Genomic DNA, 14,229 nt, shown 5'->3' on the forward strand with positions numbered 1-14,229 from the left:
TTTTTCTTTCTCTGACAACCGTTGGTTCCTTTGAGGGGCCATAAAATGGTACATTTGAGGGGTGACTTTTAAAGGGATCAGGCAATAAAACAGCCGAGATGTTGCACAATGTCTGTATGCAGGTAGGGGGCTACTTGCACTGAACCCGTGAAGTTTTTCTTCTTCGTTTGTCTTTTAACATTCCTGTTTTGTCATGTCACCTCTCCTCTAAATTCCTACATTTCCTACAAATCTCGAAGGGTATTTTGGGGCGACCAACTGCACAACAGAAAATAACTACTCAAGCTTAATTATGGGAAAAAAAAATATGAAGTGCCCTGCTCATTTATGAAGGTATATTCTTTCTGTATGAAGTGTTTGCCCCCCCCCCCCCCCCCCCCCCCCCCCCCCCAACACCTATAATAATGCAGATGTTAGTCAATATGCTTTTAGGAGTAAAGTAGGACTTTTAAAGTGAAAGGCTCTATTTACGTTGTAATTACAAAGAAAACTGCACATAAATACTTTGCTTGGTATTGACGCATTGTCACATTTTCTCCCTGCATTTTCTGTTCTTTGTTTTATTGGTTATATGTCAAAGGGACCTCACTAATTGTAGTTTAATTTTTGTTTGTATATTTGCCTTACATAACCTTTACTTTCCATCCTATCCTATGAACAGGTATTTAATTTGTATTTTTCTTGTGTAGAATTTTAATTTGAGATATAGCAATGCTAATGAAATCTTGAATGTTAATAAAGTATTTACTCCACATTTTGAATTTTCAGTGTGGTCTGTGCTCAAATTATTTAAATGCCACATTTCCTGGTATTTACAGCCTGTGAATATACTTCAATATATCTTGTAAGACATGGTTATAAAAAACAAAATAAAACCACAACCATATATACTGATAGATGGTTGACAACCTAAATTTTTCCATTAATTTAATGCATCAAAGTAAACCAATTTCAACTTATGAGATTTAACTAGAACGGATTCTAAATTTTTTTTAGCAATGTCTATGAAATGATTATACTAAGTTCAGTTGCTGACTTGAATTTGGTGGAAAGAAAATGCAAATAGTCTTGATATCATACTTGCTGTAGTATATCATTCAGTATTATTAATGGTGCAAATAGTCCATGCAGTCTTTCAGTTAATATGGGATTGATAATTAGGATTACTAAAGACTGCATGCATAGTTATACAGATGAACGTAAAAAAGTGAGTCTGGAACACTGCTGTCATGCCCATTTGTTTTATTAACCATTATGAAAAACTGATTCTGTGAACTTAAAATATGCTAAACGGCAAAAGCCTTTTAAAATGAAAACAAGTCTTCTAAGGTCAGACCTGAAAGACTCGATCGTTTTTTTTGTTTTGTTTTTTCAAAGGAGAATTCTTTAAACATGACCACAACATCATCTTGAAAACTAGTACTCTTTTATTGAAGACAACAAAGTGCTGATAATCACATTTAACCTACACAAACAAATATCAAGTAGTAGAAATATGATTAAGAATGTACAAAAATCTAAATTCTGAGAGAACATTCTATACATTAAGAGCTATTGCATCATATCCTCTTCATCATCTTCATCAAAGTAGCGCTCCTCTGCATCATGGCTTACAATATCCAGGTTATCAATCTGAATTCTCATCCACTTCACTGCAATGAAAATATCAGTTATTGTTACTGCAATTAAGATATATTAAAGGGGTCACATGATGCTGCTAAAAAGAACAGTATTTGGTATAATGAAATGTGTTTATGTGGTTTAAGGTTCAAAAAACACTATTTTCCACAATGTACATTATTGTTTCTCCTCTATGCCCCGCCTTTCTGAAATGCGTTGATTTTTACAAAGCTCATCGGTCTGAAAAGCGAGGTGTGCTCTGACTGGCCAGCTATTCAGTGTGTTGTGATAGGCTGAATTCTTTAAGCATGTTGCGCCCCTACCATACTGTGATGGCGTGTCCCGGCCGGAGCGACGAGACAAAAACATGAAAACCCATTACAAACGAGGCATTTGTTGCATCCAATGGGGACATAATTACTGATTATAATGACTTATACTGTCTGACATCTGCATTTGTGATCGGAGAAATTACAAACAACAAGCCCTACTCTACACTGCTCAAAACTCGCGTTTGAATCGTCAGTGGCAAATTCTTTATATATAAAAACGTACTTACAGTCTGTGAGTCAGAACAGCCGGCATTGTAGTCTACTCTACCAGGGTCAGTAAACAGTCCTCCATAAAATGTGCAGCACACATCTGAATATTTGGGTTGAAGTGTTCTGGAACAGTGTTGTAAATACAACTTAACCACTGATTTCTAGTCGTGTCCTCTTTTGGAAGACCAAACAAAGTAGTTTCGCTTTCACAATGAAGCACACAGTGCCTTCACGACATGGTGGCGGCAACAATACTACAGCGAGAATAAAAGTTACACCTTCTTTCTTTGCGTGAACATTTGGGCGGCGTTATGCAAATCTTTCCACATCTTGACGTAGATATGTGTGGGGCGTGTTAGAACAAGCCGTTTTAGGTAGGCGTGGCTGACTCTTAACTTTTATAAAGAATATCTCTTTGGATTTGAGACTTTAGTCTTTGCAACTTTACAGATCTTCTTTGTGCACCAAGAGCTTGTAACACTCCAAAGAGAAAGAAAAAAATTGAAATCGCATCATATGACCCCTTTAAGATTAAGATACAAGGTTATGTAAGAAATAAAATATGGGCAATTAGCTCTCTACAGTATAGTTCAATAAATAGCAACAACTGATTTGAAGAGAAATACATGCTGGTAATGCAACATTCATATTTTAGATTCAAACGTTGAGACCTACAGTATATGAGCAAGCACTATGATTGGACCTGTAGTTGAAGTCATCTTTGCCATCCAGGAAGCGCTGATGCATTTGACTGAGGAACTCTTCTCTCAGCATGGCTTTCTCTTCTGCATTCGGCTCCCACTCTACCTGTCTGGGCTCATCACTTTCTAAAACACACAAACACATTCATCCATAAAGAAATTAAATGGAATCTGTCATGAGTCAGTCAGTGGGATCTCGCACCTTCCTCCTCAGACTCCTCCGCTGCACACTGCTCTCGCTCCTGCTCCTCCTCCAGGCAGCTCTGGATCAGTCTCTCCTGGTAGGAGTTGATAAGCAGGTCAGCGAGTCCCCCCGGGCCACTCCTCATGGCCTCCTCTGAGCTCTGCAGGATCTCCTTTTAGCAGCGGATCTCGCACACGAATCTGCTCCTCGCTGAAGTACTGGCCCTCTGCCGAGAGATAAAGTGGCTGAATAAGATAAAAGTATCAGTGCTATTCTTGCAAGTGGCAGAGGAGTTATTTTATAGATTTTCTTGCCTTGCTTTTTTTGGTTTTATTAATCATTTTATTTAACAAGGATACAGTACAATATATGTGACCCTGGACCACAAAACCAGTCTTAAAGGTCCCATATTGTACACCTTTCTGGAGTTTTATTTGAGGTTTTGATGTCCTTAAGAATATATCTCAATATATTTTTACAGCTCCTTTCTCAGGAGCTCTGCTGAGAACATCTCGATTTTGGTCTGTCTAATTAAAATTCATGAGCCTCTCTTCTGATTAGCCTGTTGTTTTCTGAGTGACACACTGCCAGGCCAACCACAGGTAACTAGGGTCAGCGACGTCACAGCGCTAGCTGGAGGCAGCAAAACAAAGAAGAAACTGGAGGCGGCCCATTCAGCAGATTCAGCTTAAAATATCATCTTGTGATGTTGGGTGCCAGAATCGACGTAGTTTGAAATGTAATCGCATATCTGCTGCCACTGCCAGACAAAAAACCGACGACAGCTGTGGTTAAATGCGATAAAACGAGCAGACTGGACAGAAACGATCGTCAAAAATTCTCACGTTTGCAGTGCACATTTCTTATCAGAAAAGGTTCAATAAAGTATTGTCTTTTGTTTAGGGATGCACGATATATCGGCCACCATATCGGTATCGGCCGATAAATGCTAATTTTTTTCTGTTATCGGTATCGGCCTGATAAGAAAATTTGGCCGATATCTTAAAGCCGATAAATAATGCATTATTTCCTTCAGAGACACTTCAGATGCGCGCTGTTCGTTTGCAGCCTTTTGTGCAATTGTACGTTGTAATATTGTGTTTATTTGATGTATATCTGATTTATCTCATATAGAATGCGTTTGGTTAAGTTAAAAGAGCGCTTCAGTTTACCGGTGATCATCTTTAGCTCAGCACACGCAGCTCAAACAGCAGTGCACAACAATAATAACTATGATTGGGAATGTCGTGTATATAAAATTCTAATGAGAACATTATTATAATAAAACGTTGGGAATTCTTTGGGTTTAGTTGCCGTGTTTCAGCGCGTTGTTATGGGAAGAGCGCATCCACAACAGGATCACACATTCTGACTATAGCATGCAATAACTGCGTCATTTTGTTTGTTATGGGCGCGTCTACAGATTTCTTGCCATATGTCTGTGTTTCTTGCATCTCAGACTATGTCATGTATGAAATAATGTCAGCGTGCATGTGTGTAAAACAACAAACTGACAATTTATATATAATCATTTGTAATTGTATATACATTGTTGTGATTAATTGTGGCTGGAACAATAGTGTAGCTGTAAAAATAGTTGCCTGCTGAAATTGAAATATATATACATCATCATGACTAGATAGACACGGTGAGTTTGTCTTTACTATACACGTTAGATGTGATCCACCTCATAGTACCTCATAGTAACAATCGTCCATCCTTTGAGTGAGAGTGTAACGTTACAGGTCGGCCGATCTGGTTTCATGGTTAAAGTAAACCTTTTCGACATGTTTCCGTGTTGTCCTTGCTCAGCAAAAGCATGGACGCGATGTTGTCTGGGGGTTTGGCAAAAGGAGAGTGGGACTGGGCAGTGCTTGGGGTGGTGACTGAAGGCGGTGACTGTGTAGTTCTGACGTCAACTTTTTACGGAAGTCACAACGGTTCGTGAAAAATAGCTAGAACTTTAAGCAGGCTGTGTGAATTTGACTGTGGACTGACTGTTTTGAAACTTATATGGTAGTTAAATAGCCCCTAGACCTCAGTAATCGTGAAAAAAGCCAGGAAATTTCAGTTTTGACAATATGGGACCTTTAAGTCGCTGGGGTATATTTGTAGCAATAGCCAACAAAACATTGTATGGGTCAAAATGGTCAATTTTTCTTTTATGCCAAAACTCATTAGGATATTAAGTAAAGATCATGTTCCATGAAGATATTTTGTAAATTTCCTACTGTAGATATATCAAAACTTAATTTTTGATTAGTAATATGCATTGCTAAGAACTTAATTTGGACAACTTTAAAGGCGCTTTTCTCGATATGTTGATTTTTTTTTGCACCCTCAGATTCCAAATAGCTGTATCTCGACCAAATATTGTCCTATCCTAACAATCCATACATCAATGGAAAGCTTATTTATTCAGCTTTCAGATGTACGTATGAATCTCAATTTCGATAAATTGACCCTTAAGACTGGTTTTGTGGTCCATGGTCACATATCAAAAGTGAGAGTAAAGACATTTATAATGTTAGATATTAGATGTTTCTATTCATCAAAGAATCCTGAACAAAATGTATCATGTTCACACAAAAATATTAAGCAGCACAACTGTTTTCAACTGATAATAATCAGAAATGTTTCTTGAGCAGCATATTAGAATGATTTCTGAAGGATCATGTGACACTGAAGACTGGAGTAATGATGCTGATAATTCAGCTTTGCATCACAGAAACAAATTACATTTTAAAACATTCAAATACAGAACATTTATTTAAAAATAATATTTCACAATATTACTGTTTTTCTAATATTTTTCATCAAATAAATGCAGCCTTTGTGAGCATAAGAGACTTCTTTCAACAACATAAAAAAAATCTTACTCCAAACTTTTGAACAGTAGGGTATAATTTATATTACATTATTTTTACCAATTCTTTTTTTTTACTGAATGAAATATATGACTTTAATAAATGAACAATTCTCCAGGTTCATCCGCGCCATCTTGAATTTTTTTTCTTGCTGAAATGCATTTTGAGACTGCCTTCTCTGTGAGCGATGCGGCGTTAGAATTTGGCCAAAATGAAGTATTTTAACAGGCAGTGTCATTTTGTAACTTTCTGGAGGAGACTTCAAACAAGCTGCGTCTCATTTCAGAGGCAGTGTCCTCCGGCGGTCACATTTGTCGGTTGCATACGTCATTAAGGTGGTCTCGTTTAAAAAAAAAATTTAATGGTAATGAAACTGATTGTTATTCCTTTTGAGGTGTAAAATACTCTTAATTTCTTTCTTACCCTTCTGAAGAGCACGGAGAGCTGCATAACGATGGTTACGGACCCGTTTCCAGTCGGCTGTGCTGGATGCCCATCTCTGAATCTGCAGTCACTGCTCAGGTGTGAGAAAGCCTCTCTGTGCCCTGGCTTCAGATGGGCCTGATAGCGCTCCAGAAATACCGAGGACTTGGATTTGTACTGATCCATTAAAACCTCATTCTTCTCCTGCAGAGTTAAATCTGGCTCTCCCAGCTGCTGGCTTTTCACTGGACTCCCACTGGCTGCTATAGCCGCGATCACTGAGCCGAGACAGCTGGATGGCTGCTCCTGAGGAAAACAAGCAAGAGCCACATGGTTAGACTCATGTATAGAATTATATTGCATGAGCACAGCTCAAGCACCTTTTGATTTGGAGAGCTGCTTGTTGTGTTGTGGGCCTCCTTGACTTCGGTCTCAGCAGCAGGACATCTGTCTTGAGCAGCAGGTTCATTGCAGTTGTCAGATGGGTTAGGTGTAGGGCATGGCTGGATTTCGCCCCACATTGCTGTCTTCTGCTTTAGAGAGCAGTGTCAACAGAGATTCAAGAGGTTAGTATCATTTGGTAATTGTACAAAATGACTAGATATTATCGTATAGGTGGATTTTAAGCAGACTGAATGATTGGAAAAGCCTTCATTCATCACCAGAGAAAAGTCTGTAATTTCAATGACAGGTTGAGACATATGGACTAAAACAAATCCACACATGCATACAGTAGTAGATGAATTGTCACAGTAAGATCAATGGACCTTTTTCACATTTCCGGGTTTCTCAGCAGCGGAAGTCGTCATAGTTTGGCTAACTTGAATAGCAGTGAATGGAAGAGTACCACAAATATATATTTTTAATTCCCATTTGCTCAAATAGCAAAACAAAAAAAATGCGATAGTGTTTTTATGAATTTCATTAAAAGGAAAAAAATTGAGACTGATAACGGCTGTCAGAAGAGAGAACGATGTCAAATTTACCATCCCTCCCATAGACGCTGCATTAGAAACACCCTCGCATGAGCCTTAACTGTTTTTTTTGTAATTTGATGCAAAGGTGATATAATACAAAGAATAGTGTAATAAATGTACATACATTTTTTAAAAAATACAAATATGAAAAACTTTCGAGGATTTACGATGCTGATGACCGTTAAAGGGATAGTTCACCCAAAAATGAAAATTTGATGTTTATCTGCTTACCCCCAGGGGATCCAAGATGTAGGTGACTTTGTTTCTTCAGTAGAACACATTTGATGATTTTTTAAGTCCAGCTGTTGCAGTCTATCAGTCTTATAATGCATGGCAATGGTAACAAAGTCTATGAGTGTAAAAAAAACATGCACAGACAAATCCAAATTATACCCCGCGGCTCGTGACGACACATTGATGTCCTAAGACACGAAACGATCGGTTTGTGCCAGAAACCGAACAGTATTTATATCATTTTTTACCTCTGATTCACCACTATGTCCAACTGTCTTTGGGCGCGCGCATGACTTCCTGTGCGTAAGGTGTGTACACGCTCTGGCGTAGTTTACGCAAGCTCCGGAAGTGATCTCTCGCGTGTATACGTCACTCATTGTTTACACAGTGCACAGTCATTGTAGGTACGACGGCTAATCAAAATGGTACTTACTTGCGCTTATCCGGATTGTTCAAACTGACTTCTGAGCCTGCTCGCCTGAAGTTATGGTTGCTGGGCCGTCTAGTCCCTTCAAGCGTGCCGTGAGCAGAGAGAAGGACGAAGCTGCTGATAGAAGCCGCCGCTCCTCGCGCCCCGGACCAGAGAGGGGAGCGCGCGCGGCCGCCGGACTCCGCCCCTTACCTGGACCCTTCCTTCCTGACCACTGCCCTTCCCTTCACGAACCCCGCAGCACGACGAGGACACCAGATCCCCTGTTTATTTTGGACACTTGATTCCCTTTTTTCTGGACACTTTGTTTATTTTCTGTTAATAAATGGTGTCTGTCGTTTGCTCCTCCCGCGACAACACCCATTAACGTAAACTACGCCAGAGCGCGTACACATCTTACGCACAGGAAGTCGTGCGCGCGCCCAAAGACAGTTGGACGTAGTGGTGTATTGGAGGTAAAAAATGATATAAATACTGTTCGGTTTCTGGCACAAACCGATCGTTACGTGTCTTAAGACATCAATGTGTCGTCACGAGCCGCGGGGTATAATTTGGATTTGTCTGTGCATGTTTTTTTTTTACACTCATAGACTTTGTTACCATTGCCATGCATTATAAGACTGATAGACTGCAACGGTTAAAGTTAAAAATCATCAAATGTGTTCTACTGAAGAAACAAAGTCACCTACATCTTGGATCCCCTGGGGGTAAGCAGATAAACATCACATTTTCATTTTTGGGTGAACTATCCCTTTAAACGCGTCAGTCTTGTGAAAAGGGTCCAGAACAAGATTTTAGAAAAGTGAATTTTCCATTTCATGAAAAGTTTTAATTTTACTTAATAAATAATGTTCTAGTTGTGTGTTATGACTTACCCATCTTTATTCAAAGAATAATTCCTCATTTACAAGCAAATGCTTCTCTTTTTACTCCGTAATCTCATGTTTTGATAGTCAGTAAGGGACTATCTTGAAATTAGCATTTTGTTTAAGTACATAGTAAAGAATTCAAAAGTAGTCACGTAGCTTGAGTTGGCGCAATGCAACTTTATTTGTCTGATAGCATGCAAAACTGTACTTTTCATAAACTACCCTTTTGTGGATGTCAATGAGCTGAACACATCTCACCTGTACATGTGCGGAGTCTGTCCATCTCTGTCTTGTCCCACAGCTGCTCATGTTTTCTCCCTCCTGGGGTTTGATAACGTTACATCTCTGTCTTCTACTTCAGATGGCAGTTTTAGTGCTAGCCGCTGTTGATATATCACCCTGATGCTTCTGTCTATCTATCGTTGTTTTAGTCTACCAAAAAATACCAACGCTAATCATACTAAATGTGTAACTTACTGTATGACAACAGTAACACCTTAATATTCATGGATACATTTGTAGTAATAGGATATATGACAGACGCTCGTACCACTTAATCAATGTAATCATTTTACATCAGTCCTTTTACTTGTCCTGTATTCAAAAAACGGCGTTTTAATGCGTTCCGTGACCGACCGTCAGTGAGTGTAGGCACACTATTAGTTCCGTGTGGAACACTTTCAATGAAAACCGATAGTTCCGTTTATTCCAACGTGTGTAAAGTTCACCACTGTCCGGTAGATGGCGACATACGCCAACACTCCGCTATACTGCTCCTGTCTTCGACCAGTCAGAAAGCGAAGCAAAAATAGTTATTACAGCGACACAGATGAATAATCATTAAAATTAAAATTAGCTGCATATAGGATTTTTGGAGGATTTTTTTTTTATCATCCAGTCAGGTAAGTAGAGAATAGCGCATCAAAAAAAACATTAATATTTGCCGCCAAAATTTCCACAGTGTTGCTGATAATAAATCTGTGGTAACTTGGTTATCTCATATTCGTTTATCATAATTTAAAAATACTTTAGTAAGGTAAGCAGCGAATTTCAGTCACCTTACTCTGGCTTTTTGGACGAGGTTCATGAGACTTCAATACTTTTTATCCGTTGTTATGCTTGACTTTGTTACCTTACTTTACTTACCTTCGACGACTGGAGTGTAAGAGTGTAAATAAATTCTTCAAAACACACTTATTTGAATCGAGTGAGTGAATCACAAAGCGGTCCATAATATCTGGACAGCTTTCCGTTATACCGTTCGCGTTCTCGTTCATTTTAAATGGCAGTTGCTCGGCTGGCGCAGGATCCCCAGAAGTACCTAATTCATAATCTTTAATCATGGGCAGGGGCGCCGTTATGGTTTCTTGACCCCCTGAATAGCATGTTGACTTGGGCCCATCACGTTCCGGGCCCCTCTCCTTCGTGGGGCCCTTGGAATCGTCCTAACCTTCCCCCGTTATGGCGCCTCTGATCATGGGCGCTCAGTTCTGCAGCCACGCTTAATGTATCAGTAACCTCAGACATAAATACCATAATAATAATAATGACTAAACCCTTTATTAGTAGTGACTAATATCCTAAAGTATGAAAGACAACAGACTGCGTATGTTCATTTCAGCTGGGTACTCTACTTTAATATGAAATATTTGCAGTCTGCAAAATGTTGCTTACATCCATTTTACATGTCATGTAATGTGTCCATGAATACTCAGCCACTTTTGCCAAAAAAACCCCAAAGATTATATAGATGTATTTTGCCAGATGGTGTAGTTACTACATTTGCATCTACGTCTGGGATCCTGACAATGCATGTCTGCATACAGGTGAAATGTGTGAGTTAACAGTTCCTTTACTATGAACATATCCACTGGTTGAATCATACTGCTTTTGAGTCCAAGTCTCTACTTCTTTCAATTGAGAACATTATCTCAACAGCTGTTTATGAGCTATGCTATAGTTCATAGGTTCACAGGCTCCTGGACACAATTTTAACCATTCATAAAAGATGAATCCCTGTCTAGCCATCTGAGATTTCGGTATGGAGAAAGTTTAGAATGGTGTCATTTAAGCTACACTTTTAAAGCTGGTGGGTCTGAACTGGCTCTGTTTTTTTACCTTATCTTTGCTTGTTTGCCCCTCGTTAAAAACAAGACAAATGGCATCTGATTGAAAAAACATTTTTAGGGACAGTTTAATATATTAACATACTATTGAACTGTCTATATAAATTTAAAAACAAATTACACATCTTCCTTTTGCTAGAAAATGATTATCTGTAGATGAGAGAATATCCCTCAGATTGTGTAGAAAGGTAAAAAATACAATTGTGTATATAGCTTTTCAAACACTTCTTCATCAGCCAAGTCATATCAAAACCAAAATAATTATAATTTCAGACATTTTGCATTACATAAAGAAGAGAGAAGGATATCATCATGAAAGCTTGAGGAAAATGCTTTGATTATTTATTGAAGGGTTAAGGACATTAGGCTGCTTAATGGCAAAAGCTCATATTAAATAAAAAAAAACCCCGCTAAGATTGTCCATGTGCCCAAAGTGATTAAAACACTTTAAGCAGTTATATACTACTCCATCCATACAGTTCTATCATTTATTCAATAACAATTAAAAAAAAAAAAACTCAACAATCCTCTTGCAAAAACATGGATCTAGTACCGTAAGATACATGAAACACTGCACACATTTGTCTCAAAGTCCAATGTTAAATTGATGTCTGATTATGTTGTCAGAGTACATACTTTTATCAATTGTAATCATCCATGATTTTTGCTAAAACTTCTAAACCTCTTGCACTCATCTCAACATAGGCTATCATAAAATATTGCATTAGACAACAATAAGTGGGTTTACTCATTTCTACAAAGAGGAATACCTTGTAATTACATCTCAGTGCAATTAAATAATAAGTCTACAAATGGAAAATATCTGAAAATTGAAATGTCAAAAACATACAGATGTTTGTATTTCTAAATCTCTCGATAACATGCAACTGATTTTCCCTCTCCATCTTTTGAGGAGAATCATAAATGGAGGAAAAAAGTAAATTAGCACAAAAGCTGCATCAACTATTTTAAATCTCAGGTGATACATTAATGACACTGGATATGTAGTTGTGTGATTTATATAATTTAAAGAGCAGGATTTGCAGGTGTCATTTACCTGTGATTTGCCAAAAACATCATGGCTTAGTTTAACTATACATAAATCACATTGATCACTTCTAAAACAAATAAAAACATTCCTTTCATTAAACAGTTGTTTCACAAGGGCACAAACCCAGAGGTGCCATTTCAAAGCAGAGCAGATCAAAAAATAGATCAGACGTGTGCTGATATAAACTCCCTCAAGTCTTCTGCTTTGACAGTGATAAAGTTTGAACATCAGGAGAAACGGTCACATTTACATTTGAATTACTCTGTCCTTCACATGCAACTTGTGCCACAGCCAAGGGCCACAAAATGTTAAAATAGGTTATTTTCTGGTTAAATTTGGTTACAATGTAGAGTGTAGCAGAAATCGTAATATACATTTTGAGATGAACCTGAGTATGGTAAAGGGTTGTGTATGTGAGATGCACGTTACTGGCTATGTTTGCTTAAAAAGTGAGTAACCTAACTGGGTAAACTTACAGAAACATTTATAGTGTATTGCACTCAGGCTACAGATCATTTGGAGTTTGGTTCTCATTGGATCTATATTATACGACACACCCCGTCCTCCCAATAGAAAAATAAAAATCATCTCAATATCAGTAGGCCTTAACAGACTAGAATTGATCCCACAGCTATTTGATTAAAAAATGTACATTCACAAGAAGACAACAGAGGACAATTCAAATTGATGTGTGCAAAAACATTATAGATCTCTATAAAAAATATGTGCATATGAATAGAGCTTGTTTCTCCACTAATACAATGTTCTCTATTTACACATCATGAGTCAATAAAATACATAACATGTACAGTTCTTATTAGTCTTTTAATCTGTATACTCTGTCTTTACAGAAAACATTACCGATGCTCATGACAAAGAGAGGAGAGACTGACAAATATGATACAGATGTTACACAACACTACACATCCTGAACTCAAATCAATGTGATTGAGCACTGGGATTAAAATAAGAACCAGAGTTCCATGTGGAAACCTGAAATTGCATATCCCATGTTCAACACAGTCAGATCAAACACTGTTCCCCGCTAGGATCAGTTGCCATTCCTGGCTGACTTTCATGATGATATTACATCTGAAAAAGAAACAAGGAAAACTTTGGCTACAGAAAGAGGTCGACATCCCCCATTCAACTAGTTGCCGCACCCTTGAGTGTGGATGGTAAAATTTCACTAAAGCCGATGTCCCTCATTGGGCTGTCCTGTTTACAGAGCTGAAGTCCGTGGATTCTTCAAACCGGCTGTCAAAGGGGGTCGGCTGTGTGTTTTCACATAGAATGCCTGCCAGTCCACCCATTGGGGTGGGGTGCGGCAGGGACAGATACTCGGCACAGTGAGAGGGGTGCCGCTCTACTTTGATGAGCGGCTGGGTAGACAGCTGGTTCTCTGGCAAATCCAGAGAGTCCCTCTGCAGGGCCAGGTCATAAGATGGCGTCCTCCTCCGTAGTAGCATGCTGCTCTCCGACAGCTTTTTCATGGATGCGAGAGAAGCGGGAGCCTCCGTTTCAAACAGGGGCTCGATGGCGATACAGGGAGGGCTCATCTTTTTCTTCCGGGGAATGTACAACGACTGTCCACGCATGGGAACGTGCCTCTTCTCACTGAGTTCTTGACCAAACAGCCCATCATCTACTGAAGAGCAAATCTCAATCGAGTGCCTGCGATGGTCATCGGTACCATAGGGTTTTTCCAGAAAACCCTCCTTGTCCACGCTGAAGCACTTCTTCGGGTCTTTGACGCTTAAGTTGGCAGCACTGCTGCAGTTCTTCACGGGGATGGGAAGCAGCATCCCTGAGGTGGTGTAAGGAGACAGGGAGTGACTCCGGGCTTCTGCCCGAGTCCCTACCCACAGCCGTGCTGTGCTGTTGATGTGGCGGACCTCCTCGTCAGTCGGATCGGCGGAATCAAACATGGAGCCACTGGGGCTGGTGCTTCTGCTGCTGCTGGCCAGGCTGGGAGGTCTGGAAGGGATATTGTGCTGGCTATGGGGCTGCTGGAAGGTGCAGACACTGGGGGCATGTCCACGTGGGGGCAGCAAGGGTGACCCCTGAGGGATGCTGGGTCCGGTGATCCGAGGAACACGCAGCTTGAAGCTGCCTGTAGTTATTCCTACCTGTCTGTTGGGATTGTCTTTGGAGTCGAAACTTTGCACGTCGACGGAGTCATTTTTAATTGCCTTCTGAAAGAAT

At 39.4% G+C, this 14,229-nt stretch overlaps 1 protein-coding gene and 1 pseudogene across 1 annotated transcript in view; both read right to left on the reverse strand.

Moving 5' to 3' along the window:
- Nucleotides 1-1,409: 1,409 nt before the first annotated feature.
- On the reverse strand, nt 1,410-9,483 carry LOC107581732 (coiled-coil domain-containing protein 97-like; annotated as a pseudogene).
- A 1,785-nt stretch (nt 9,484-11,268) lies between these two features.
- The window catches only part of LOC107581769 (voltage-dependent T-type calcium channel subunit alpha-1H-like), a 60,841-nt gene continuing 57,880 nt past the window's right edge, over nt 11,269-14,229 (reverse strand). The window contains exon 32 of the mRNA XM_016267419.1: nt 11,269-14,219. Within this exon, the coding sequence (XP_016122905.1) occupies nt 13,230-14,219 (990 nt within the window). The 3' untranslated portion in view covers nt 11,269-13,229. The remainder of the gene's footprint in view (nt 14,220-14,229) is intronic.

The sequence above is a fragment of the Sinocyclocheilus grahami genome, unplaced genomic scaffold, assembly GCF_001515645.1.
Source record: "Sinocyclocheilus grahami isolate Dianchi unplaced genomic scaffold, SAMN03320097.WGS_v1.1 scaffold37.1, whole genome shotgun sequence".
Classification (NCBI taxonomy): Eukaryota; Metazoa; Chordata; class Actinopteri; order Cypriniformes; family Cyprinidae; genus Sinocyclocheilus; species Sinocyclocheilus grahami.